The sequence below is a fragment of the Athene noctua genome, chromosome 11 (assembly GCF_965140245.1).
Source record: "Athene noctua chromosome 11, bAthNoc1.hap1.1, whole genome shotgun sequence".
In the NCBI taxonomy this organism is placed as follows: Eukaryota; Metazoa; Chordata; class Aves; order Strigiformes; family Strigidae; genus Athene; species Athene noctua.
The window spans coordinates 14,184,746-14,206,649 of record NC_134047.1 but is presented as its reverse complement, the minus strand read 5'-3'; the positions used below and the strand labels follow the sequence as shown (position 1 = coordinate 14,206,649).

General features: G+C 62.2%; 1 protein-coding gene across 2 annotated transcripts; it reads left to right on the top strand.

The window, feature by feature from the left end:
- Positions 1 to 241: 241 nt before the first annotated feature.
- Positions 242 to 21,623, top strand: LOC141964465 (diacylglycerol kinase delta-like). Of its 2 annotated transcripts, XM_074914888.1 has the most exons (30): positions 242 to 323; positions 942 to 1,186; positions 9,733 to 9,843; positions 9,959 to 10,039; positions 10,272 to 10,376; positions 10,601 to 10,733; positions 10,932 to 11,038; positions 11,486 to 11,611; positions 11,758 to 11,860; positions 13,860 to 14,022; positions 14,107 to 14,215; positions 14,401 to 14,540; positions 14,683 to 14,764; positions 15,266 to 15,357; positions 15,629 to 15,728; positions 16,139 to 16,379; positions 16,692 to 16,793; positions 16,905 to 17,004; positions 17,476 to 17,583; positions 18,128 to 18,224; positions 18,307 to 18,414; positions 18,571 to 18,684; positions 18,888 to 19,022; positions 19,118 to 19,284; positions 19,438 to 19,555; positions 19,643 to 19,729; positions 19,845 to 19,961; positions 20,055 to 20,166; positions 20,639 to 20,769; positions 21,217 to 21,623. In XM_074914888.1, exons 2-30 carry the CDS (start codon positions 989 to 991, stop codon positions 21,289 to 21,291), a joined length of 3,462 nt encoding a protein of 1,153 aa, XP_074770989.1. In that variant the 5' UTR covers positions 242 to 323; positions 942 to 988; the 3' UTR covers positions 21,292 to 21,623. The 2 variants fall into 2 exon arrangements, with proteins under 2 accessions (XP_074770989.1, XP_074770990.1); XM_074914889.1 differs by lacking the exon at positions 10,272 to 10,376 and having other exon boundaries at positions 10,598 to 10,733.
- The last annotated feature ends 281 nt before the right edge of the window (positions 21,624 to 21,904 follow it).

Here is a 21,904-nt window from a genome sequence, read left to right as displayed (position 1 = left end):
GGCGTGCTGCGGGATGCTCGGCGGAGACCCGGCACCCCTGAGGTTGGAGGGGGGGTGCGAGGCCCGCAGCAAGGAGGGGGGGTGCTGCGCCCAGGAAGGGAGGGGGACGGCAGCGCTGCGGTGCCCTCGCTTCCCCCCGCCTCACCCCTCCCCCCCCTCCCCGAAACGCTTGTTGCTCCGCGGGGAGACGGCAGCTGCGGGGGGGGCGGCGGAGTCGGCCCGCGGGAGCCGCGTGGGGCCGGACGCGGCGCTGTTGGGGTGCCCCCCCGTCACCCCCGGCCCGGGCACGGCAGCCCTGCAGCCGGCCAGGCTCGCTCGCCCAGGTAGGTGCCTCCCCAGCCCGTCCGCAGCCCCGGGGCGGGCAGGGATGCCGTGGGGAGATGGCTTCCCCCGCATGCGGGAAGCCCCGCGCGCCCCCCTCCATCTCATCCCACCCGCAGCCACCTGCTCGGGACTGGCGATCCACCGGCGCGGGGCCGGGAGATGCTCCCAGCCCTTCCCGGCTGCCGGAGCAAGGCGGATGGCGGGAGGCAGCTGCTGCTTTTTCATGGAAAACCCCCCTTCTCCCCCCCCTCCCCGGCCACTGAGGGCAGCCCAGCACCCTGGGAACGGGCACCGGAGTGGGGGCTGGCGCAGGCTGCGGCAAGGGATGTGCGCCCCAAAGCCAGGGCATGGGGTGGCCGGCATCTCCCGTGGCGGAGCGAGGGTCGGTGTTGGGATGCCAGGCAGGGCGAGGAGGAGTTGGGACACTGAAAAAAGGCAAGGAAGGAAAACTTCGCCTGCAAGGAAGCCACCCTTGAGCGGTGTTCCTGGGCGAGGAAGTGCCATCTCCCTTGATTTCCAGGACTGCAGCTCCTGGCTGGCTGAGCCAGAAAGGATAAGGGGCCGTGCACCCCCTTTCAGGGCTCTTCCTCCACTCCTGCGTGTCCTTGTCCTCCCAGGACTGTCACAGGAGGCGGTGGAGCCCTGAGCCAAGCCGGGTGGGAAGATGGCCGAAAAGCTGGTGCCCGGGGACCTGTTCCTGAGGAAGACCCGGGAATCGGTGTCGTCCCTGGACTCGGACAAGCTGGCACCCATCTCGCCCGAGGCAGGCGGTGAGGAGTCGTCTGACAGCGAGGGCGAGCAGGAGGACAGTTCCCACAAACTCATCCGGAAGGTGTCCACCTCGGGGCAGATGAGGAGCAAGGTCAGGGGCGCGGGGGCCTGGGGCAAGGGGCTGGCTGGTGCGCGGGATCCCTGCCAAGAACAGCGTGGGGGGGTTTCGCCTACTCTGGGGTGTAAATCAGTGCCAGGCACTTGCTGCTTGCAGACCCAGCCAGCCAGGGCCCAGGGCAGTGCCAGGAGGGGTCTGGCCCCTGTGCCCTGCAGAAGGGCACATGGAAGAGGTGCTAACCCCATGGTGACAGGGTCAGCATCAGTCCCGTGGGGCTGTGGAGCACGGATTTTACCCCCCACCATCTGGGGACAGTATTTCTCCCATACCAGGACTACCCCCCCCCTCCTCCCCCCCAAATTGCCTTCACCCCATGTTTGTACCCTCTGGGTTCCACCCACCTGCCCCTGGGAAAAGGGGGCTCTTTCAGGAAGGTTCTGCCCCATGGATGCTCTGTTGTTGAGATTTAGGGTCATGGCGGTGCCATAGGCTCTCAGGATCCCACACCCTGCTGCAGGCTCCGTGCGTGCAGGGCCTGGTGGGTGGCAAAATGGAGCCGGCATCTTTCCTGGCGCCCCAGATTAATTCAGCTGTGCCAGCTCCCCTGTGGGCCTCATTCCCGCAGCTTTCCCTAGATCCAGTCCCCCGTGGTGGTTTGATGGGTGGATGGGAACACCTTTGAGGTCGGATGTGACGCTCTTGCCTCCCAGCTGTTGGCATGAGGGCAGCTTGTGTGTGTGCGCGCGCCGCTTGCTCAGAGGAAGCTATTTTGGTAGGACCTACAAAAATATGGGGTGTGGTGCCTTCTGGCCAAACAGGAGTGGGTGGCCGCAGGTGTCCTAGGTGGGGACAGTGAAATGGCCAGGCATCTCCTGCCTGAAGTGCAGGAAGAAACCTGGGCTGCACAGCCAGGTGGGAAGAAGGGAGAGGAGGAGGTTTTGGAGGGGGGGTGTTTTGGGGAGGGGGGATGCAGGCACGACACAGGGAGGATGCTCTGGGCAGTGTGCTGTACTGGGTGAGCGGTCCCTTTGCATCCACCTCCCGGCTGTGGGAAGGAGGCGGTGGTGTGAGTCAAGGCGGTGCCTGCAGTGCTGGCGGGCATGCGGGGGCTGCCGTGCCGCGGGGAGGGGGACGACACTCACCCTGGGGCTGTGCCAGAAATCCCCCCTCAGCCGGCTTCTGGCCCCAGCCACCCCTCGGTGGGGATTTGGCGGCTGTGCTGCCCTGGGGAGGGGGGACAACTGAGAAATCATCACGGAGGGATGCAGTTATGGAGCAGGGGGGTGCCTCCAGGCTCTGGTGTTGGGTGCCATGGACACAGAGGGAGGCAGATGATGTGCTGGGTCTGGTGGCAGCTTGGGGCTGCTCCCAGCTGGGGCAAGCTCCCCTCCCACTGGCCCAGGACTGGCTGTTGTGCCAAGCTTGGCACACTGGCATGAGGGGGGCAAAGGGCGTTTGCCCAGGGGTGCGGAAGTTGCACGCTCCCAACCCGGCACCGTGGGATTTTCCCACTTGGCAGGAGACATTTCCGGGGCAGGCAACACTGGGGGGCTTTTGCCAAGTCTCTCTGGCTGCTCAAGGAACGTGCCTCAGTTTCCCCTTCTTTGGAGAAGACTGGCACCTCCTCTGCCTGCTCCATCTTGGCGGCCAGGTGGGTACTGTGGGCTGTGCCGGGCTGCAGGTGCTGTGCAGGGGGCACAGTGGGAAGCCAGGCTGGTGGGCAGGGTCCTGCAGATGCTTAGTGATGTGTATGAGCCCTCAGCACCCTCCCGAAGGGGTGACAGCAGCCACTGGAGTTTGCCACGTGGCATTTACCATGCCAGAGGGGTTTGCCATATTGTCGAGCACGGGGGATATCGCAGGGAGTCATCAATGCCAGGAAACATGAGAGAAAAGGGTGGATGGCCGGGCTGTGCCCACGTCCTGCAGCAGCATCGCAGGGACATGAGTGTACCCTAAGCCCCCACCCCAGGCGTCAAAGCCCCTCTGTGCCACCAGCAGGTCTGTCCTCACCGGCTGACAGGCTACGTGTGGGGAAAGGCTGAGCTGCCCGCTCGCTGCCTGCCGCGGCTGCTGCCCGCATCCTGACCGGTGTCGGCAATTAGCCATGCAGGAGGTGATGCCGCGCAGCGTGCTGGGGGAGGCAGGCGGCGTGATGGATGGGCAGGCGGAAAGGACGCGGCTGGGTTAATGGCCTGTGGAGCTGGGAGAGAGGAGGAGAGAGGGGTGAGAGTCGGGCAGGGCTGGTGCTGGAGGGGGCTGAGAGCAAGCTGTGTGTGTGTGTGTGTCCTGTCCCGTCCCCCCCCCCCCCCCCCAAACTAAGTGTTTGCAGTGTTGGGGTTCAGGGTTTTCCCCAAGAATCCCTTTGCCTTAGTCTGGATGGGCAGGACCATGCTTGCCAATCTGGCTCCTTGCCAGATGGGCTTCTTCCTTCCCTACAGAGATGAGAATTTTGGGATGCGACTGCTGCTGCCACCCAGGTTGGGCTGTCCCTGGCTCAGAGCTGTGCTGTGGCACACGTGCTGCCTGTCCCTCCGGCCGCGGCCACAGCTGCAGTCAGAGGGGTGGGCAGCACGTGTTCCATGGCAGGCACCTTTCCGAGCTGCTTTGACACCCCTGTGCACCCATGTCGGGTTGGGATAGGGGGTGGGACCGTTGCCTGCACCCCAGAGACTGAGGCAGGTACCTAATTAGCACACAATTAATGAGGGACAGAGTCTAGTGCTGGAGCTGCAGCTCCCAAGAGATAACCGGGTTAGTGGCAGGGCGGTGGGGGTAAGCTGGCCTATTTTTTGGCTGTTGGTGGTAGTTGGGGTGCTGGAGGGGGTTCTATAGGACCCTGGCATGTTGGGGGGGCTGGGAAGGGTCAGAATCCCCACTCCCGCTGCCCACCCACACTGACTGGTGGGACCCTCGTCCATGGTGATGGGAGCAAGCAGCTTCCCCCATGCCAGAGTGTTGTTCAGCCCCATGGGGACAGGAGTGTGTGAGGATCATTTTGGGATCTGCTGAATCCTTCCTGATCACTGCTCCCTATTCCCAGTGCCTCCCCCCAAATGCCTGTTCCCCCATCCCTTCCTCAAACCTCCCCATCAATCATGTCTCCCCACTCCACACCCCCAGCTTGGCTTTCTCCGGGCTGTAATTGCTGGGGCGCCCCGCGGGGTGCTTTGTGCTGGCTTCGGCACGGAGGCGGCAAGGCCATTGTGCTCGGTGACAATGACAGCTGCCAGGCGCAGGTGCCCCTGCCGGGCTGAATGGCCCCAGGATGGATGGGGTCTTGCTGCCGCCCCCTCCTCCTCCTTCTTCTCCTCCTCCTCACCACGGCTGGGGGCTGCCAGTTGCCTGGGCCAGGTTTTGGGAGTGAAAGGGCAAAGTGTGTGGGGGATGCTGTGTTGCACTCCTGTGCTGGTCTCATTTAGGGCTGGGCATGGAGGGAGGGGGCGATGGGGAAAGAGGGATCACTGATGCTGGGACAAACCAAGACATCTGAGGTGCTGGCACATGGTGGTGTGGGGCACATCCTGCCCATGTGGGCCAGGTGCTCTGCTCCTGGTGCTGCTTCGGCACAGGCTCTCCTGGCAGCTGAGCGGAGGTGAGGAACGGTCCAGCAGCTCTGCTGGGTTTGGCTCCAGCTGCAAGGAGCTGCAGTGAGCAACTGGTCTTGGGGTGCTTGCACCAGAGCTGGGGGGCTGCAGGCACCAAGGAGGGCACAGGGGTGTGCATGCTAGTGATAGGAGCATTGCCCATGGGGTGGACACAATGTGCACAGCCATGGTGGGCAGGGACATGGCTTGTCTGCCATTTAGCAAGGGATTGTGTTCCCAAATTCCTCATGCTGGCGTACATCACAGCCACTCGGTAGGGCTGGGGGACCCACCAACATTCTCCTGGGGGGCTGGGAGTAGTCAGTGGGGTTATTGGTACCCTGAGGAATGAGTGCTCCTGGTCCTTGCTGGAGGCACTGGCCACCCCGCAGGCTCAGGGTGCCCCAGGGATGGCGTGAGCTGTGCCTGTGGATGTAGGGGTGTTGGGGCAGCTGTGGGGGGCTTGGTAGGGCGGTGCTGCAGAGCCAGGCTGTGGTAGGGGCTGCCCGCTGAGGGCCAGATCCTGGCTAAAGACAACGAAAGCAAAGTAGGGCCCCTGGGGCCAGGCCTGGAAACCTCCTTCCTGTAGTGGGAGGATGACACATGGCTCTCAGGCAGCGCAACATCTTGGCTTGACACTGGTGAGGGACTGGAGCATCTCTCATATTGGGAGAAACTGGGAGAGCTGGGACTGTTCAGCCTGGAGAGGAAGCTGGGACTGGGGTTCTTCAGTGATGTGGATAAATATTTGAAAGGGACAATGCAGCAAAGAGGGAACCGTGTGCTTTTCATTGGTTTCTGCTGGTGGGACAATGCGCACAGATGAAAAAATAGGAAATGAAATTGCATCTGAACACAAGAAAACACTTTTTTGACTGTGAGATTGGTCAAATGCTGTCATGGACTAACTGGAGAGGGTGTGGAGTCACCATCCATGGGGATACTTAGAACCCACAGGTATCTCCGTCATCCTGTGCAGCTCCAGGTGACCCCCTCAGGGCTCCATCCCCAGAACTCCCCACCAGCCCCAGCCATGCTGTATCCGGGTGGGACCAAAGCCCACTTCCACCCCAGCTGTGTCCCGCATTGCTCCCAGCCCAGCGGCACATGGCCTGCTGGGGGCTGGTGAGGGGTCCGGCTGGTCACTGGGTCGCCTCCTGCAGTGGCACTGTACCACTGGGCACGGTGAGGCTGCCTGGGACCATCCCTGCTGAGGAGGTTGCAGCACAGCAGAGGAGGCTGGGCTTGCTCGCGTTAATCAGGGCTCGCCGAGCTGGTGGCTGGGGTGTAAAGATAGCCCCAGCGTCGCCAGCCGGATGTTTGTGAGGTTTCTCAGATGTGCTGCCCTCTCCCCGCACACATTTTCCATTGTGCAAGCGCTGCTCTTGCCTGTCAGCGGCTGGGCAGGGTGGGAGAGCTGTGGCGGTGCCTGCTGGTACGCGGGTGTGAGGGGGGACTGCCACAGGGCGGGCTGGTATGGGATGCCTGCCCGTGGGATGCTTAGAGACCAATGCGGCTGTAGATAGGGAAGCACGAGCTCATTTCTAAAAAGCAGCGGAAGGTTACGACTGCTGGAGGATGAGGTGTAGGGGGGATCACCCTTCTTCTGGGGGCTCCTTCCCTCATTCTTTTCCTCACTCTTAATCCTCTGTCCCCGTTTGATGGCCTGAGCAGTGCCTCATGGCACCATGTAATGGCATGTCAGGACAGGTGCCGGAATCTCTTTTCAAGGATCCCCCCAGCACTGGGAAGGGGGATCTGGGGTCCTTCAATGGCAGCAGATTATATCCTTGGGGAGCGTGCATGCAGTTGAGCCTGCGGGGCTGTGGCATTCCCCGGGCGCTGAGCCCCTGGCTGCCCGGTCCCGGAAGAGCTCTGCCATATCGCAAAGCCTGATAAGGTTTCCAACCGTCTCCAGCCCACAGGGTGCCCAGCAGATGCTGGTGACCCTGTGGCTGAGCTGTTTGCAGGGCTGGCTGCCGGCACTTTCCTGCTGTGCTGGCATCTGTTGGCTCAGGGTGGGGGATGAGCTCTGACCCAGCCGGACCCTGGCACGTGCTTGGTGGGCTACTACGTTTGGACGAGAGTGGCTGCCCGGGATGATGCTGGTGCAATGCAGGTTGGTGCGTTGGTGGGTGTTCGTTCCCTCTCCTCCTCCCTGGGCAAGGCATCGTGTTGCCATGGGGCCAAGCAGATCCCATCAGGAGTGGTGTAGGGCTGCAAACCATGTGGGCAGCCAGTGTGGTGTCCACTAGCCATATGTGCCAGCATTCCCGAGTAACAGCCTTCCTGGCTTTTCTCCATCAGCTCCTTCGCTGTCCAAGCTGATTCCAGCAGGAAAACCCTCCTGCCCAGCTGTGGTTAAACCTGGCTGCACTATGGGCTCCTCCCAGGGATGGTGGTGGCAGAGCTGGGAGAGTGGAGTGGAGGTTCTAAGCAGCGTCCTGGGGCTCAGCCTTAGGGCCAAGGGAGCAGCTGGCATTTTGGGGTGCACCCTGGCCTGGAAGAAGCCCTGTTGGGGTACAGTCCCAGAGGGAGGTGAGCTACCCCAGGCTGCGCTTCAAGCCCCCTTGCCTGTCCTCACCACACAGCCAGCTTGCAGCATGATGACTCGTGGGGACCAGCCCAGTCCTGGTGGGGTGCATTGCTGGTGGCTGGCCATCCTCCCGCAGCTATTTTTGGCTGCATCCCTTCTGAGGCCCCTGTGCCGTTCGCCCTCCACCAGCTCTTGCTGAGCAGGAGGTGGCAGTTTCTCCACAGACCCTGGGTGGTTTCGTTCTTGCCTTCACCTCCGCACCCTGCCTCTCTGGGACCCCTCCCCCCAGTCCCAGTTACATCCCACGCGGTGCTGAGGCCCCCGGGCTGGAGAGAGCAGGGAGGGTCCGTGAGGTGGGGCAAGGGAGGGCAGGGGCAGAGCCCCACGGAGGGGAGCTGGCCTTGGGCTAGTAGCAGGGCATGTTGCACATGGCTCTGGGCATTGGCATGCCATGCCGCCACCTCTGTTGCTGGGATGGAGCCAGTGCTGGCTTGGCTGTGGCTCCCTGCAGCGCTGGCTGGGGCTTACTGGCCAGAAAATCTGCAGTTGGGGTGAGCAGAGGGGCTAGGGCTCGTTTGGGGTGCGGGTGGCACGCTGTGCTCAGGGCTGCGCAGCCGCCAGCGCAGAGCTCCCACCCCAGTGGCTGTGGGTTGTCAGTGTCCCGGAAAGCTCTCCAGGAGGAAGAGGCAGCCCCTACCCTGTGCTGCGGGTGTGCGGCTCCTGCTCCTGGGAGCTATAGAGTAGCTCAGAGCCACTTGCTATAGGGGGTTGTATTATTGTGGTGACTCTGGAACCCTGGTTGAGGCTGCAGGGCAGCCAGCACGGCGGGTGTGATGCCACCCTGACACGTCCCACTCACTGTTCACCCCGAGTGCTGTCCTTTGCCTTCCCCACCCCTTTCCTGTTTGCGAAGGGGAAACGGCGGGTTTGCTCAACCCTGTCCACTGCGGCGCGGCTTCCCACCGTGTGGCTGGGTCTGCTGGTGGCCTCGGCTATCAGGTGCCACCCAGGTCTCCCTTTCTGGCTGTTGCAGCCAGGGCTCAGGGCCACCATCTCCTCTGTGTGCTCTCACAGCCGAGATGCTGGGGAGGGGACGCGGTGGGTCCCTGGGTGCTGGCACCGGGGACACCAGGCCTCTTTGAACCTGTACTGACACTTGCAGGCGGCATGGGGATCAGCGGCAGCCTGAACCAGTCCTGGGGAGGGGTAAATGTAGGTTTGGAGTGATAAAGGCTTATAAAGCCTCTGAACTCAGGACTGCAAGCTGGAAGAGAGCCAGGGACATCCTGGTGCGTACCCTGGGGTGCTTGGGGAGGGGTCAGATGTTTGGGGGAGCTTGAGGCTCAGGCAGCAGGTGGGATTTTGGATTCTTTGTGACCTTGAAGGCTCCTAATACTCCTGGTGCTCTGACTGTCTCGTCCAGAGCCGTGGGGCAGTGGGTTAACACTGTGGTGAGGGGCCGGTGTGTTTGTAGGCTGGCAGGTGCCTGAGTGCCACCTCTTGCCGCACACAGGCTGGGCACTGGAGTGTGGAGCCCCGGGGCTGTGTCTGTCTCGCGATGCCCTCAGTGCCCAGTGCTAATTCGCCGTTAAATGTGCCTTGTCGTCATGTGCTGGGATCTGATACAACCGCTGTTGCGGCTAATTGCAGAGGAGCAGCTGAATGGGGCTGCCGGCGGTGTTTAAAGAAGATACAATCAAAGATTAGGCAGTGCCAGAGCATCTCTGCCACCCCACTCGGCACAGGCTCGTAGCCGCATTGCAAACACTAATTAATTGGGCCTTGTAAACACCGCTGCGAGGAGGGTAAATATTGGCAGGTGCTGTGGATCGGGGAGGGCAGAGGACGGGCAGCCAGGCTGCAGGGATGTGCTGCGCTGCAGGGGGATGCTCTGCCTGCCGCGGGCTGCCCTTGGCCTCAGGTTGTCCCTGCCGGGGGCTGTGGGGGCTGGGCAGGGCTGGCCGCATCCTGGCCATCTACTCCCCAGCCCAGCAAAGAGGCTGGGGCCGCAGTGCCCAGGTAATGCCACCTCCAAGACGCAGTCCTGGTGGCGTTGGGGCATTGGTCTCCCCTCCAAAGGAGCTCTTATGGCCCCAGCTCTGCCCTTGGCTTCCAGGGTGCTGCAGCAGGTCAAAGCTTTTCCAGGCACTTCTCTGGGGTTGAGGAGGAAGCGACTGGCAGCGGTGGCTCTGTGCTGTTGGAGACCAACTGCTAACACTGCTGTGCCCAGCAGCATCCTCCCAAATTACAAAAAGTGCCCAAAGCCCAGGGTATGGCGGGTGATGGACATAATTATCTCTGCTACATCCAGCATAGTGTGAACCCTAGAATATCCCATCTGTGCTCTGGGAACCACTTAGCTCCTGGGGACCCAGGGACTGGTGTCACCAGAGGGTCGAGGGTGGCTTTGGGAGTCCTGTGGACTGTGGGAGCTCATGACCCTGTGGTCTCTGCAGAAGAGTGTGAAGGAGGGGCTGTTGCTGAAGCAGACGAGCTCCTTCCAGAGGTGGAAGAGGAGATACTTCAAGCTGCGGGGCAGGACGCTCTATTATGCCAAGGATGCCAAGGTAGGCTGGGGGAGTCTTCTAGCATGCTCAGCCTGGGGAGCCTTGAGCCTATGAGCCCAGGGAGGAGCCTGAAATCCCTGCCTGGTGGACTGGGGCTCTGGTTTCTCCCTCACAGTCCCTGATCTTTGACGAGGTGGACCTGTCTGATGCTAGCGTGGCCGAAACCAGCACCAAGAACATCAACAACAGTTTCACGGTGAGGGAGGTGTGGGGCTACCCGCCGTGCCCCTCCACCTCAGCACCTTGTGGGGAGGCACCGCAGACCCCCCTCTCCCCACAGAGCCGTGGGGCACCCTGCAGCACGGCCTTGTGCTGCTGGAGGGAGCACCAGTGGCGGTGTGCCAGGGTTTGCTGGGGGCTGCTCTCCCTCGGGCTGGCTGGCTGTGGGGTGGCCTTGCAAGGGGACACGGGGCCGGTGGCTGTCACAGGTGATCACGCCATTCCGGAAGCTCATCCTATGTGCGGAGAACCGGAAGGAGATGGAGGACTGGATCAGTGCCCTGAAATCTGTCCAGAAGTGGGAGATCCATGAGGTGATGTGGGCGGGGGGCTGCGCGGGTGCTCATCTGGGCATGGGTGCCCCTCAGGAGCTCGGGGTGCCTTTGGCTGTCAGACAGGAGCTGCTGCCCTTGGCACAGCCCCGTGGGAAGGACAAAAGCTGGGAGTGGGGCTGGGAGGACTCGGGGGGGCTAGGAGGGAGGGAGTGCTAGCTGGGGGTCTCGGGGGACTGACGGGGCAGGGCTGTGCCCCCCAGCAGGCCACACAGTTCAACATGGAGCACTTCTCGGGCATGCACAACTGGTACGCCTGCTCCCATGCGCGCCCCACCTTCTGCAACGTGTGCCGTGAGGCCCTCCCGGGGGTCACGTCCCACGGCCTCTCCTGTGAAGGTCAGTGCTGGGGTCCTGCTGGAGGGGGTGGGCTGGGGTGGGCCTGGGTTGAGGGACCATCTCTGAGGCTGGCCTGGAGCAGGAGGGATGCGGGGTGATGCCCACCAGCTGCTGTCACCAGCTGCGGAGGGGTTGGGGACCAGGGCTGCACATCCCATGGGGACTGTCCTTGCTCCTCACCTGCTCCCCCCCACGCAGTCTGCAAGTTCAAGGCACACAAGCGCTGCGCCGTCAGAGCCACCAATAACTGCAAGTGGACAACCCTGGCCTCCATCGGCACTGAAATCATCGAGGATGAGGATGGGGTGAGCAGAGGAGTCCCTGCAGGGGACCCTGGCAGGACAGAGCCACCAGCAAAACTGGCCTTGGTGTGCCCAAATCAGGAGTGGGGGGGACCCTGGCACCTAGCTGTCCCCTGCATGGCATGGCATCCGGGCTTGGCTGTGTGGGAACGTGGCCTGGGGACACTTCCTCCGTCACCTGGCATCAGGATCCCTTATTGCTCTCCAAAGGGGGCCACCTCCAGATGTTTGCTGGGGACACCCCATGTGCTGGCAGCTGCAAGGACCCAGGCAGCCAGGGATGACAGGGCACAGGAGGGGTCCTGGGGCTGTCTTGCCGTATTGTGGGGTAACATCCCCTGCCCGCCTCATTCCGTGGTGCCTGGGGAAGGGGGTGGCCTGTGTCACTGTTCCTCAAGCGTGCAGGGGCAGCAGGGGTGATGTGTTGTTGGCGAGTGCCCGTCTCTGCAGGTGGCCATGCCCCACCAGTGGCTGGAGGGGAACCTGCCTGTCAGCGCGCGCTGTGCTGTCTGTGACCGGACCTGTGGCAGCGTCCGGAGGCTGCAGGACTGGCGGTGTCTCTGGTGCAAGGCCATCGTAAGGATGTGTCTGTCCCTGCCCGTCCTCCCCCCCAGGCACAGACAGCACTGCCCCTTCTGGGTGCATTGCTGGTGAAACTGAGGCTGGGGGCTTTGGTGCTGTGTCCTCTAGCTTTGCTTATGCACATGTCCTTGTGTCCCCAGGTTCACAGCGCCTGCAAGGAGCTCTTCGGCAAGAGGTGCCCCCTGGGCCAGTACAAAGTGTCAATCATCCCACCAACTGCCTTGAACAGCATTGATTCGGATGGTGAGTCATGGAGGGGACAGCGCTGGGCTGTGGGTTGGGAGAAAAGGGTGTTTGGGACAGGGCTCTGAGCTCTCAGAGCTCCCCCGCAAGCTTTGATTTGTCACACTGTACCTGCTTTCCTGTGGCGCACCAGGAACACCACCATCGGTAGGCTCCAGAGACAACGCTCCTCCCAACCACACCCTTGGTTGAAGGCTGCTTGTTGCCTTGTGTTCTGCCCCAGCACAGCGGCTGTGCCATGCTTTGGGGTGGCACTTCTTCCCCGTGTGTGGTTTCAGTTGTTCCTGCCGGGCTGCCTCTCGCAGTGGCCCTGGTCATGGTCCCTCTGTGCTGGGGTCAGTGGCACCAGCTCTAAACCCCTCACTTGGGGTGCCCTCCATTGCACCCTAGTGGTTCAGCACCTTTCAGGGCAGGATGAGGCCCTTGCTTGGGGTATTTTTCGGTGTCTAAAACTTAGCTGTTTTTTTGGTAGTGCAGAGCACATCTTCCCCTGCCCCAGCGTGGATGGCTGTGGGGTGCTGGGAGGAGAAGCAATGCGCAGCCTGGGGGGACCCCTCCTGCTGTCTCCCTCACCCTCTCCGGAGGGGCCCAGCTGGCCTCTGCCAAGCAAAATCTGTTCTTCTCCTCCGGATATTTCTTTCCTCGTTCTTTAATGATTTTCACCGCTCGGCTCAGCCGGTGGCTCATCTGCTTCTTGTTACTCATCGGGATGCTGTCAGGGTAACCATCACGCAGCTTCTCCTCCGGCTTCAGAGCCACGGCTGCTCGCGGCTGGCTCCCTGGTAGCATCTCTGCCCTGTCCCTCTCACAGCAGCCCAGTCGACCAAGGCCGGCACGGCTGTGGGGCCGGCAGCTGTGACTGCTGCTGAGCCCGACTGGGCTCTGTCACTGTGGGAAGGAGCTTGGTGAGGCCTCAGCCTCCCTCCTCCTGCCGTGTTGTCCCCCCCCGGGTGTACGGGTGCCGCTGGCAGCGGGCTCTTCTGCAGCAGCCCACGCTCTGACTCAGCAACCCCCGGTGTTTTGCTTTGCTGATCCACTCCACTCAGCCAGGTTGGGAGTGGGGATCAAGCGATGCCCAGGCTGGGTGGTGGTGAGCTATGGGGATGCTGCTCCCCATGCAGTGGAGGCACTGGGGCTCCCAGTTGCACCCCGCAGGGCTCTGGGTGCAATGGCTGTGGGGCCAATGCCAGTGGCAGCAAGGGCTGATGCTTCCTCTGCCGCAGCATCACCGAGTCTGCCAAGGGAAGGAGCCAGTGGGCACCGGCCCGTGGCCTGGGGACCAGGATGGCCAAGATGTGCCTGAGGCGGGTGCGGGCTGTGGGCCAGCTATCGATCCGCCTCTGCCTTGGGCACATTTCATTCTCCATCTCATTTCTTTAAAAGCACAGTTTTGGCTGCCAAGCCTCCCAAGGCTTCTGCATCATTTGCACCCACCCTGCCAGAGCCCTGGTAGGAGCAGGTGGCAGAGCTGGGGGTGACAGCTGGGGGTGGTCATGCCGGTTGCCAGTGCCACCTCTGGGAGCACCTCCAGGTGAGAGTGTGCCCCGTTCCCATGTGGTTTTGCTGGGTCCGTCACAGCAGGGCTGTTGGCACAGTGAGGAACTGACCCTCCTGTGCGCCCACCACTGCTGCCCCTATGGAGTGGCAGGCCAGGGACATGAGTCAGCCCTGTGACACACTTTGTGCCTGCAGGGACAGTGATTGAGCAGAAACCTAAATTGGATCTGCCCTGGTGCTAGCCTTGCCCATCCCTATCCCCATCCCACCCCATCCCATCCCCATTCCCATCCCTACTGCCATCTCATACTCTTCCTCCCACACCTCACCATCCCCTGGGCACCCCGATCACTGTCCCTCCTGCCTGGCCCCAGCACCCTGTGGGTCTGGTACAGCACAGTCATAGTGTCCACATGGCCTCTGCTCTCTCAAGGTGTTTCCATCAGTGTCCTTGGGGGGTGGGAGCTGGAGCTGGGAGCTCATGTGCCTGGGCTCGCTGCAGGTTTTTGGAAGGCCACCTGCCCTTCGACCTGCTCCAGCCCTCTTCTGGCCTTTGTCAACTCCAAGAGCGGTGACAACCAGGGTGTCAAGTTTCTGCGCAAGTTCAAGCAGTTCCTCAACCCGGCCCAAGTCTTTGACCTCATGAATGGGGGCCCGCACCTGGGGTAAGCGCTGGCCTGGGCACACTGGGGTGGCCCTGGCAGGGGCCTGGCACAGCGCCCAGCCCCTCTCTCCTGTCCCCACCCCAGGCTGCGCCTCTTCCAGAAGTTCTCCACCTTCAGGATCCTGGTGTGCGGGGGGGACGGCAGCGTGGGCTGGGTGCTCTCCGAGATTGACGCCCTTGGCCTCCACAAGCAAGTGAGCGGGAGTGCCTGGCATCGCTGGCGCAGGCTGGCACCGTCCCCAGTGCCGGCATCCGCTGCAGCTGGGAGCTCCCCCGTGTGCCCCAGGGTGCTGTGAGCAATGGGCACGGCAGGGTTGGGGCTGTCATGGGTGCCCTTGGGTGCTGCTCTGAGACCCCCTGCCCCGTCCCATTCCTGCAGTGCCAGCTGGGTGTCCTGCCTCTGGGGACCGGCAACGACCTGGCGCGGGTGCTCGGCTGGGGCAGCTTGTGTGACGATGACACGCAGCTGCTGCAGATCCTGGAGAAGCTGGAAAGGGCAACCACCAAGATGTTGGACCGGTGAGCATGACACAGGACACGTGCCTCTCTGCTCCCCCCCCGGCCTCGACACCTCTCAGGCAGCCTGTCCTTGTCCCCTGCCCACGTGTCCCTGTGCCGGGGTGCCAGGAGGTGGCAGGCAGCCATGGTCTCTGCTTGGCAGGTGGAGTGTGCTGACCTACGAGGCCCCCAAGCAGTCCCCCCCAGCCCTGAAGGAGGAGGAGAACGGGGACTCCAACATCCAGGTGGGCACTACTGGGGGCCGAGGGCTTGAGATGTAGGAGGGCATGCTGCGGGGGAGGAGGTTCCCATTCACCCCATCAGATGATCTGGGGACATGCAGGGTGGGATTGCACAGGGAGGATTCATGCTGGGGGTGCCTGGGGAATGGGGCTGCGAGGGGGCTGGCAGCCAGCTGCCTGCAATGAAATGAGTCTGCTCAGTGTCAGCCTGGCATGTGCACTTGGGAGCAGTCAGCAGGGTGAGGTAGAGCTGGCCTGCTACTAGCAGGCTATTTTGGAGTCCTCCGTGTGCTCCCCTCAACCTCTTGCCTCAGTTTCCCTCCTGCTGTGGCTGAGCATCCCTTCTGCCCTGTGGCATAGGCATGACTGCCCTCAGGGCTGGGGGAGCTGGCTGAGGAGGGCTGTTCACTCCTAGTCCAGGGCTGGCCAGGCAAGGCTCTATCCTGGAGTGGGGCACACGGCAGGGTGTCACAGCTCCAGCTGTCACTCCCTGTCCCTGCCCAGGCCCAGATCTCCCACTATGCCGACTCTGTTGCCTTCCACCTGGCCAAGATCCTGGAGTCGGACAAGCACTCGGTGGTGATCTCCTCTGCAAAGTAAGGACAGGGCTGGTGATGGGGGTGCTGGAGCCCCCCTGCTGGGCTGGGGGCATGTCCCCAGGGGTGCTGAGCCTCCCCCCCCCCCCCCGGCCAGGGTCTCCCCTGTCTGGCCACCAGCAGCTGCCAGTTGTGGGGGTACCTGGCAGATAACCCTGGCACTGCCCCTCCGGTGCAGGGGTGTGTTATCCCAGCAGCCTCTCCAGCTGGCACCTATGCCCAGCTGGTTATGCCATGCCCCTCTCCACCCATCTGCTGCTTTCCTTGGCAGGTTCCTCTGTGGCACCGTCAACGACTTTGTGGCTGAAGTCGGTCGGGCTTACAAGAGGGCAACAGAGAACAAGCAGGAGGCCGAGCTGATGGCACGGAAAGTGAGTTGCAGCGGAGCCAGAGGGCTGGGGTGTGCTGGGTGGCACAGCTCCCTGGCAGTGGAGGGGCTCACGGGGTCTGCTCTGATGGCCTGTGCCCGTGCTGTGTATGCAGCAGGGTATGCTGTGCTTGGGGTGCTCAGGCACGCATGGGGTGCCCAGGAATGGGGTGCTCGGGCGTGGCCAGGCAAGCATGGGGTGTCTAGGCACATGGCGTGCCCAGGGAAACATGGGGTGCCCAGGCATTTGGGGTCCCCAATCAGGAAGTGCCTAGGCAGATGGGGTGCCCTTGCACTTGGGTTCCCCAGGCACTGTGGGTGCCCAAGCAAGTACAGGGTGCTTAGGGAAGCACCCAGCGCTGGTAGGGGGCTGCAGCTTGCGCCAGGGTGCTGAGCGTCCTGGGCATCCCGCAGTGTGCCATGCTGAATGAGAAGCTGGACTCGCTGGTACGGGAGCTGAACGAGGAGGCTCAGGCCATCGTGGTCCCCGAGGGAATGGCACAGGCCACCCCTGCTGACACCAAGGACCAGGAGAAAGGTGGCAGCTTCAACCCGAGCCCTGTGCCTCGCATCTTCAAATCCAAGGAGCAGCTCATGCTGCGGGCGAACAGCCTGAAGAAAGCCCTGCGGCAAATCATTGAGCAGGCAGAGAAAGGTGAGGGGGTGGCAGAGGCTGGCAGTTCGCGTGGCGCTGCGCAGCCTGGCATCGGCTGCGGAGCCACCGCTGGATGGTGCTGGACCCATGTCTTGGTTTCCCCATCTGAATGCTCGGGGTGGCAGCAGTGCTGTGCAGTCCAAGGGGACCAGCCCTTCTCTGATGCTTGGTGTGGCTGAGGGAGGTCCCCAACATGGGGCAGAGGTGCCACCCTCAGCTCCGCCTGGCGCAAGACCACAGGGCTGACCCAGGGAGGGGGCACAGGGCCATGGAGCTGCACAGACTCGCTGTCATGCCCCTCTTTGCATCCAGCTGTAGATGAGCAGAACAAGCAGACTCAAGCCTACCGGGGCAGTGCGGGCCCCAGCAAGAAGGACAGTTCGGAGGAGCTCAGCAAGGAGGAGGAGAGGCTCAGTAAGATGCCAATGGTGCATGTGGCTTTTCGAGGGGGCATGGGGATGAGCCATGGGATGGGCTCAGGGTAAGAGCCAGTTCAGCAGCTGCCTCTTCTCCCCCCCTGGCCAGGCTCCCGGCAGGAGACGGTGACCTCCGCATCTTCCTCCATCATCCTGGACCGGCCGGACACCTTTGGCAGCTTGCAGTTCCCTGAAGACCCCAGTGCCCTGTGAGTTTGGGGTCCTGCCTGCCCCAGGGACCCTGGCCCACCCTTGCTGCTCATCACAGAGCAGAAACAGAGCTGGGGCCACGCCGTTGCTTGGAGATGGCTGTTGGGTCATTCTCTGCCCACTGGTGTGGCATCCCTGGTGCCCAGCCCTCCCTGCAGTGCCCACCCTGGGGAAGCCTGTGTGTGCCTTGTGCAGGATCTCTTGCTTCCAGCCTCTTGGCCAACACTGTGCTCATGCTGGGAGCTCGGGGCTCTCCCCCGGCCCAGTGCAGGCAGGTCCTGGGTGTGACACAGGGGACTGAGGGGGCTCCAGCCATTGCTCTGGGCTTGGGTCAGGCATCCCAATGCCAGCCTCTCCAGGAGCTCCCACTGCAGCTCTGGCGGGTTTTATACCCCATTGCCCAGTGCTAGTCCAGTGGTTGCCCGTGTGCAGCTGCCTCCCAACCCACCTGCCCTGTCTGCCACTTTCAGCCACTTCTCGGAGAAATGTGTCATGAATAATTACTTTGGCATCGGCCTGGATGCGAAGATCTCCCTGGAGTTCAACAACAAACGGGATGAGCACCCCAAGAAGTGCAGGTTGGCTGAACCCCCCCCAGATTCCCCAGGAAACACATGTACCACCCCTGGCTCTCTGATGCCTGCACCAGGAGGGACCATCAGGATGCTGGGAGCCATGGGGTCAGCTCGGGGCTGCCGTACCTGGCTGGAGACCCCTTCCTGTAGCAGTATTTCCACCTGCATGCAATGCCGCAGTGCTGGGATGAGCACCTCTGGGTGGGTGGCAGATTGCAAACACCCCCAGGAAGGGGGAGGGCTGCTGCGAGCTCTGGCTGCTGACGACCCCCAGGTGTCATCAGCACGGGAGGACTTGGTGGGATTTACCCACGCTGCACTAGGACAGAGGATTGATTCCCATGCAGGCGTGGAAGGGTGAACGTCTGGGTGCCACATGCTGCAGCCTGCATCTCCTGGGAGGCAGTGGGCAGCCCCCCCAGTTCTGGGAGTGGGGAAACTGAGGCAGGCTGAGGGCCAGCAGTCCAAGCCAGCTGGGTCAGCCCGGTGCCCCAGGGAGGGCACAGCCTGCAGCAGCCCCTCTCACCTCTCCTGTATCACCCTGCAGCAGCCGCACCAAGAACATGATGTGGTACGGGGTGCTGGGCACGAAGGAGCTCCTGCAGCGCACCTACAAGAACCTGGAGCAGCGGGTGCAGCTGGAGGTATTGAACTGAGGGGTTGGGACAGGGATAGGGCAGGGGGGCAGCAGCACAGTGGCCCCCCAGGCTCAGTCCTCTCTTGCAGTGCGATGGGGTACCCATCTCGCTGCCTAGCTTGCAGGGCATCGCTGTCCTCAACATCCCGAGCTATGCTGGGGGCATCAACTTCTGGGGAGGCACCAAGGAGGACAATGTGAGTGCCAGCACCATGGGGTGGGGAGAGGGACACAATATCCTTCCTGTGGTCCCAGGGACACCCTGGGTGTCCCTGACTTGGGCACACATGGGGGAAAAAAGCTGGGTCCCAAAAACCCAGTTTGGGGGCCTCACTTGTATTGCTCTTCTACAGAACTTTGGGGCTCCATCTTTTGATGACAAGAAGCTGGAGGTGGTGGCCGTCTTTGGCAGCATCCAGATGGCTGTGTCACGGGTCATCAACCTCCAGCACCATCGCATCGCTCAGGTAGGGCCAAGGGACCCTGTGTGACCTGTGTGGGTGCTGGAAAGCTTCTGGAGCACTGGTGGAGCCTGGGGTGGTGTGGCTCACCTGAGCTCCTGGCTGGCACTGGCATGGCACTGGGAGGCTTTTCAGCCCCCCAGCACAGCAGCTGAAGCCCGAGGCACAGTGCCAGCTGCGATGCCAACCCTGGGCTGTTCACCTCACAGTGCCGTGTGGTGAAGATCACCATCCGGGGGGATGAGGGCGTCCCCGTGCAGGTAGATGGAGAAGCCTGGATCCAGCCGCCTGGCGTCATCAAGATCCAGCACAAGAACCGAGCCCAGATGCTGACGAGGGACCGGGTGAGCTTGGGGGTGCACAGCTTGTGTAGCGGGGCTGTGCGGGGGCACAGGGAGGTGTGACAGGCTGAGGGCGGGGCTGTCTCTGTTCCCCACAGGCATTTGAAAGCACCCTCAAGTCCTGGGAGGACAAGCAGAAAGGGGAGAGCTATCGAGCAGCTGCCCGGCCGCGGCTCAGCTCCCAGCAGTCCATGGAGTACCTGACCGAGGAGGAGAGCGGCCTCTTGCAACAGGCCTCGCGGGTCGCCGAGACCCTTATCACCAGGTCAGGCTGTGGGATGGGGGATGTGGGGGCACAGTGTGGGGGAGCTTCGCTGCGGCCACCCAGAGCTACAGTGGTTTCCTAGTCCCATGCTGCCCCTCCAGCCCGGGGGAGCCCCGGCAGCGCCCTGGCAGCTCCAGCCCCTCTTGGTTGCAGGATCCATGAGGCAGCCAAGGCTCACAAAGCTGTGGAGCAGGAGCTGGCACACGCTGTCAACACCAGCTCCCTGGCACTTAGTGAAGCCCTCTCCAACAAAGCCGCTGGCACCTCAGAGGTGAGCTAGGGCTGCGGGGTAAGGCAGCCTTCACCCAGCTACTCCAGGGCCATGCTGCTCAAGGGGTCACCCCTCCATGCTCCCCAGTTTCTCACCAGGAATGCTGCTGTGGAGGTGGTGCTGAGCATCAAGGAGCTGTATGCTGAGACCAGGGCATTCCTGGAAGGAAAGGCGGTAAGCGGTTTGGGGGCTGGAGAGAACCACGAGCCCCCTAGTGGAGGGGCCCATGCCCTTGGCTGGCACCTCTGGGTGTGGCAGCAGGACTGGGGATGGTCCCTGTCCCCCACAGCTGGACTCACCCCAGGAGGAGGAGGCACTGCATGGACCCCTGAGCGTGCTGGGCCAGGAGCTGCAGAGACTGCTGGACATCCACTGGCTGGGGCCCATTGCCCACCCTGCTGAGGAGGTGGGTGCACAGGGACCGAGATGGGGTGGGGATGTAGCCCACTGGGTGGCCCAAGGGGGGCTGTAGCACCCCATTCAGCCTGGCTTCTTACAGGAAAGCACTGGCAGTGCCAACAAGGGCAGCTTCAAGCTTCGCCTCAACATCCCCAAGCCCAGGAAGGACAAGGACAAGGTGCAGAAGCAGAGGACTAACAACACACTCCCAGGTAAAGCAGGCAGTGTGCCAGGGAGGGAGAAGGGTGCAACCCATACTGCCCTATCCATTAGCATCCTGTGGAGTGACCCGCTGGGAGGGGGACAGGGCATGTCCTGGCTGCTTGGGGATGTCACCTTTGTCACCAACAGCCCTATAGAGCTTAATTTTTCTGCTAATGGACATGTAGAGCCCCCTGGCCCTGTAACTCCACTACCACTGCAAGGGGGAGAAGGGGGCTATGGTACAACTCAACCCTTTGGAGGGTCTTGTCAAGAGGGAGAAGCTCGAATGCTCCGTAAGTAAGCTAGGGAGAGGAGAAACCTCTCTAGCCTGAGGCTGCTGTGGCCCCTGGCACTGCCAGAGCCGGGGGTGGGAAGGGGGGATGCTGGCTGCAGCCTGCCCCTGCCCTCAGCTGCCTGCTCTGCTGCATCTGGCTGCTCCATGGGGGCCCAGTCCACCTCTGTGGTTTTCCTCCCTGCTAGCAGACAAATGGGGCTCCGAGGAGGTGGCAGCTTGGCTGGAAGTGCTCGGTTTAGGGGAATACAGAGACATTTTTGTCCGGCATGACATCCAGGGCTCTGAGTTGATCCTGCTGGAGAGGAGAGACCTGAAGGTACTGCCCTCCTTGTGCCCCTGAGGGACCCATGGCCCTGGGGAACACAGTGTCCTTCATCCCTCTTCTCACCATCCCTCGTGAAGGTGGGGGGGGGGGCAGGGGGGAGAGGCAGGTGATAATCCTGCACCCAGCCCTGAAGGGCTGAGCTTGCGCTGCTTGCTAAGCTTGCGCACAGGAGCTGGTAGCAGGGGAGGGGGTTGGCCCTTGCAAGGCTCTGTACACCTGCCTGAAGCAGGATCAACAGCACCATGCCTTTCCCTGCACCCAGGCATGGGACATGCTTCTAAGAGGGCAGAGGGCTCTTAGCAAGAGCCATGCTCTGGCAGGGAGAGCATGGGGAGCTGGGCTTTGCAGCCTCGTCCTCTGCCCTGCAGCTTTCCTGCCAGCAAGAGCTGAGGGTTGATCCCCTACAAGCACATTAGCACCACTCTCTCCTTCCTGCAGGACCTGGGGATCACCAAAGTGGGCCACATGAAGAGAATCCTCCAGGCCATTAAGGAGCTCAGCAACCCACCCTAGGCGTCAGCAGGGCAGCAGTCCAGCCCACACACCGGGTGCTGCTCCTAGGGACCAGGGGTCGGGCAGGGGGGCTCCAGGTCCCCACTATGCCTCATGTCTGTGGACCCCCCCGCTTGCCTTGCTTTGTCTGTTTGTCCCCTGGTGTCCCTGGAGCTGCTGCTTCTCCCTGAGCCTGTGGGGCTGGAAACACTAAAGCAGAGGTCTAGCCCTGTAGGCAACATGGCATGACCCCCCAGTCCAGCCCACAGCAGGGTCACTACAGGAGCTCAGGCTGCCATATGTGTGCCCAAGCTGGGGCCAAAGCAAAGATTCCCCCTTCCCCATGTGGGTATTTAAGCTGTGTAAATATTTGGAGAAAAGATACTCATTGCTGCTGCTTGTGTAGTGTCATTACTTAGGGGAAGGCAAGGGGTGTGGGGAGGGTGATGATGACCTGGCCCTTCCTGCTCTCACCCCTTCTTGCTCCATATCATGCAAATTCCCCCCCCCCCCCCCCCAGCCCTAACAGCAAGGGAAACCACTGCTCAGGGGCTCAACATGATCTCTACCACCATCCCCTAACCCTGTCACAAGAGGCAGTACCAGCACATAAGACAAACACATTTTATTGACA

Coding starts and splice junctions, on each gene's coding strand:
- LOC141964465 (XM_074914888.1), top strand. CDS start 989: ATGGCCGAAAAGCTGGTGCCCGGGGACCTGTTCCTGAGGAAGACCCGG. Junction 16,380..16,691: donor CATTGAGCAGGCAGAGAAAG/GTGAGGGGGTGG, acceptor CTTTGCATCCAG/CTGTAGATGAGCAGAACAAG. Junction 17,584..18,127: donor GAGCACCCCAAGAAGTGCAG/GTTGGCTGAACC, acceptor ATCACCCTGCAG/CAGCCGCACCAAGAACATGA.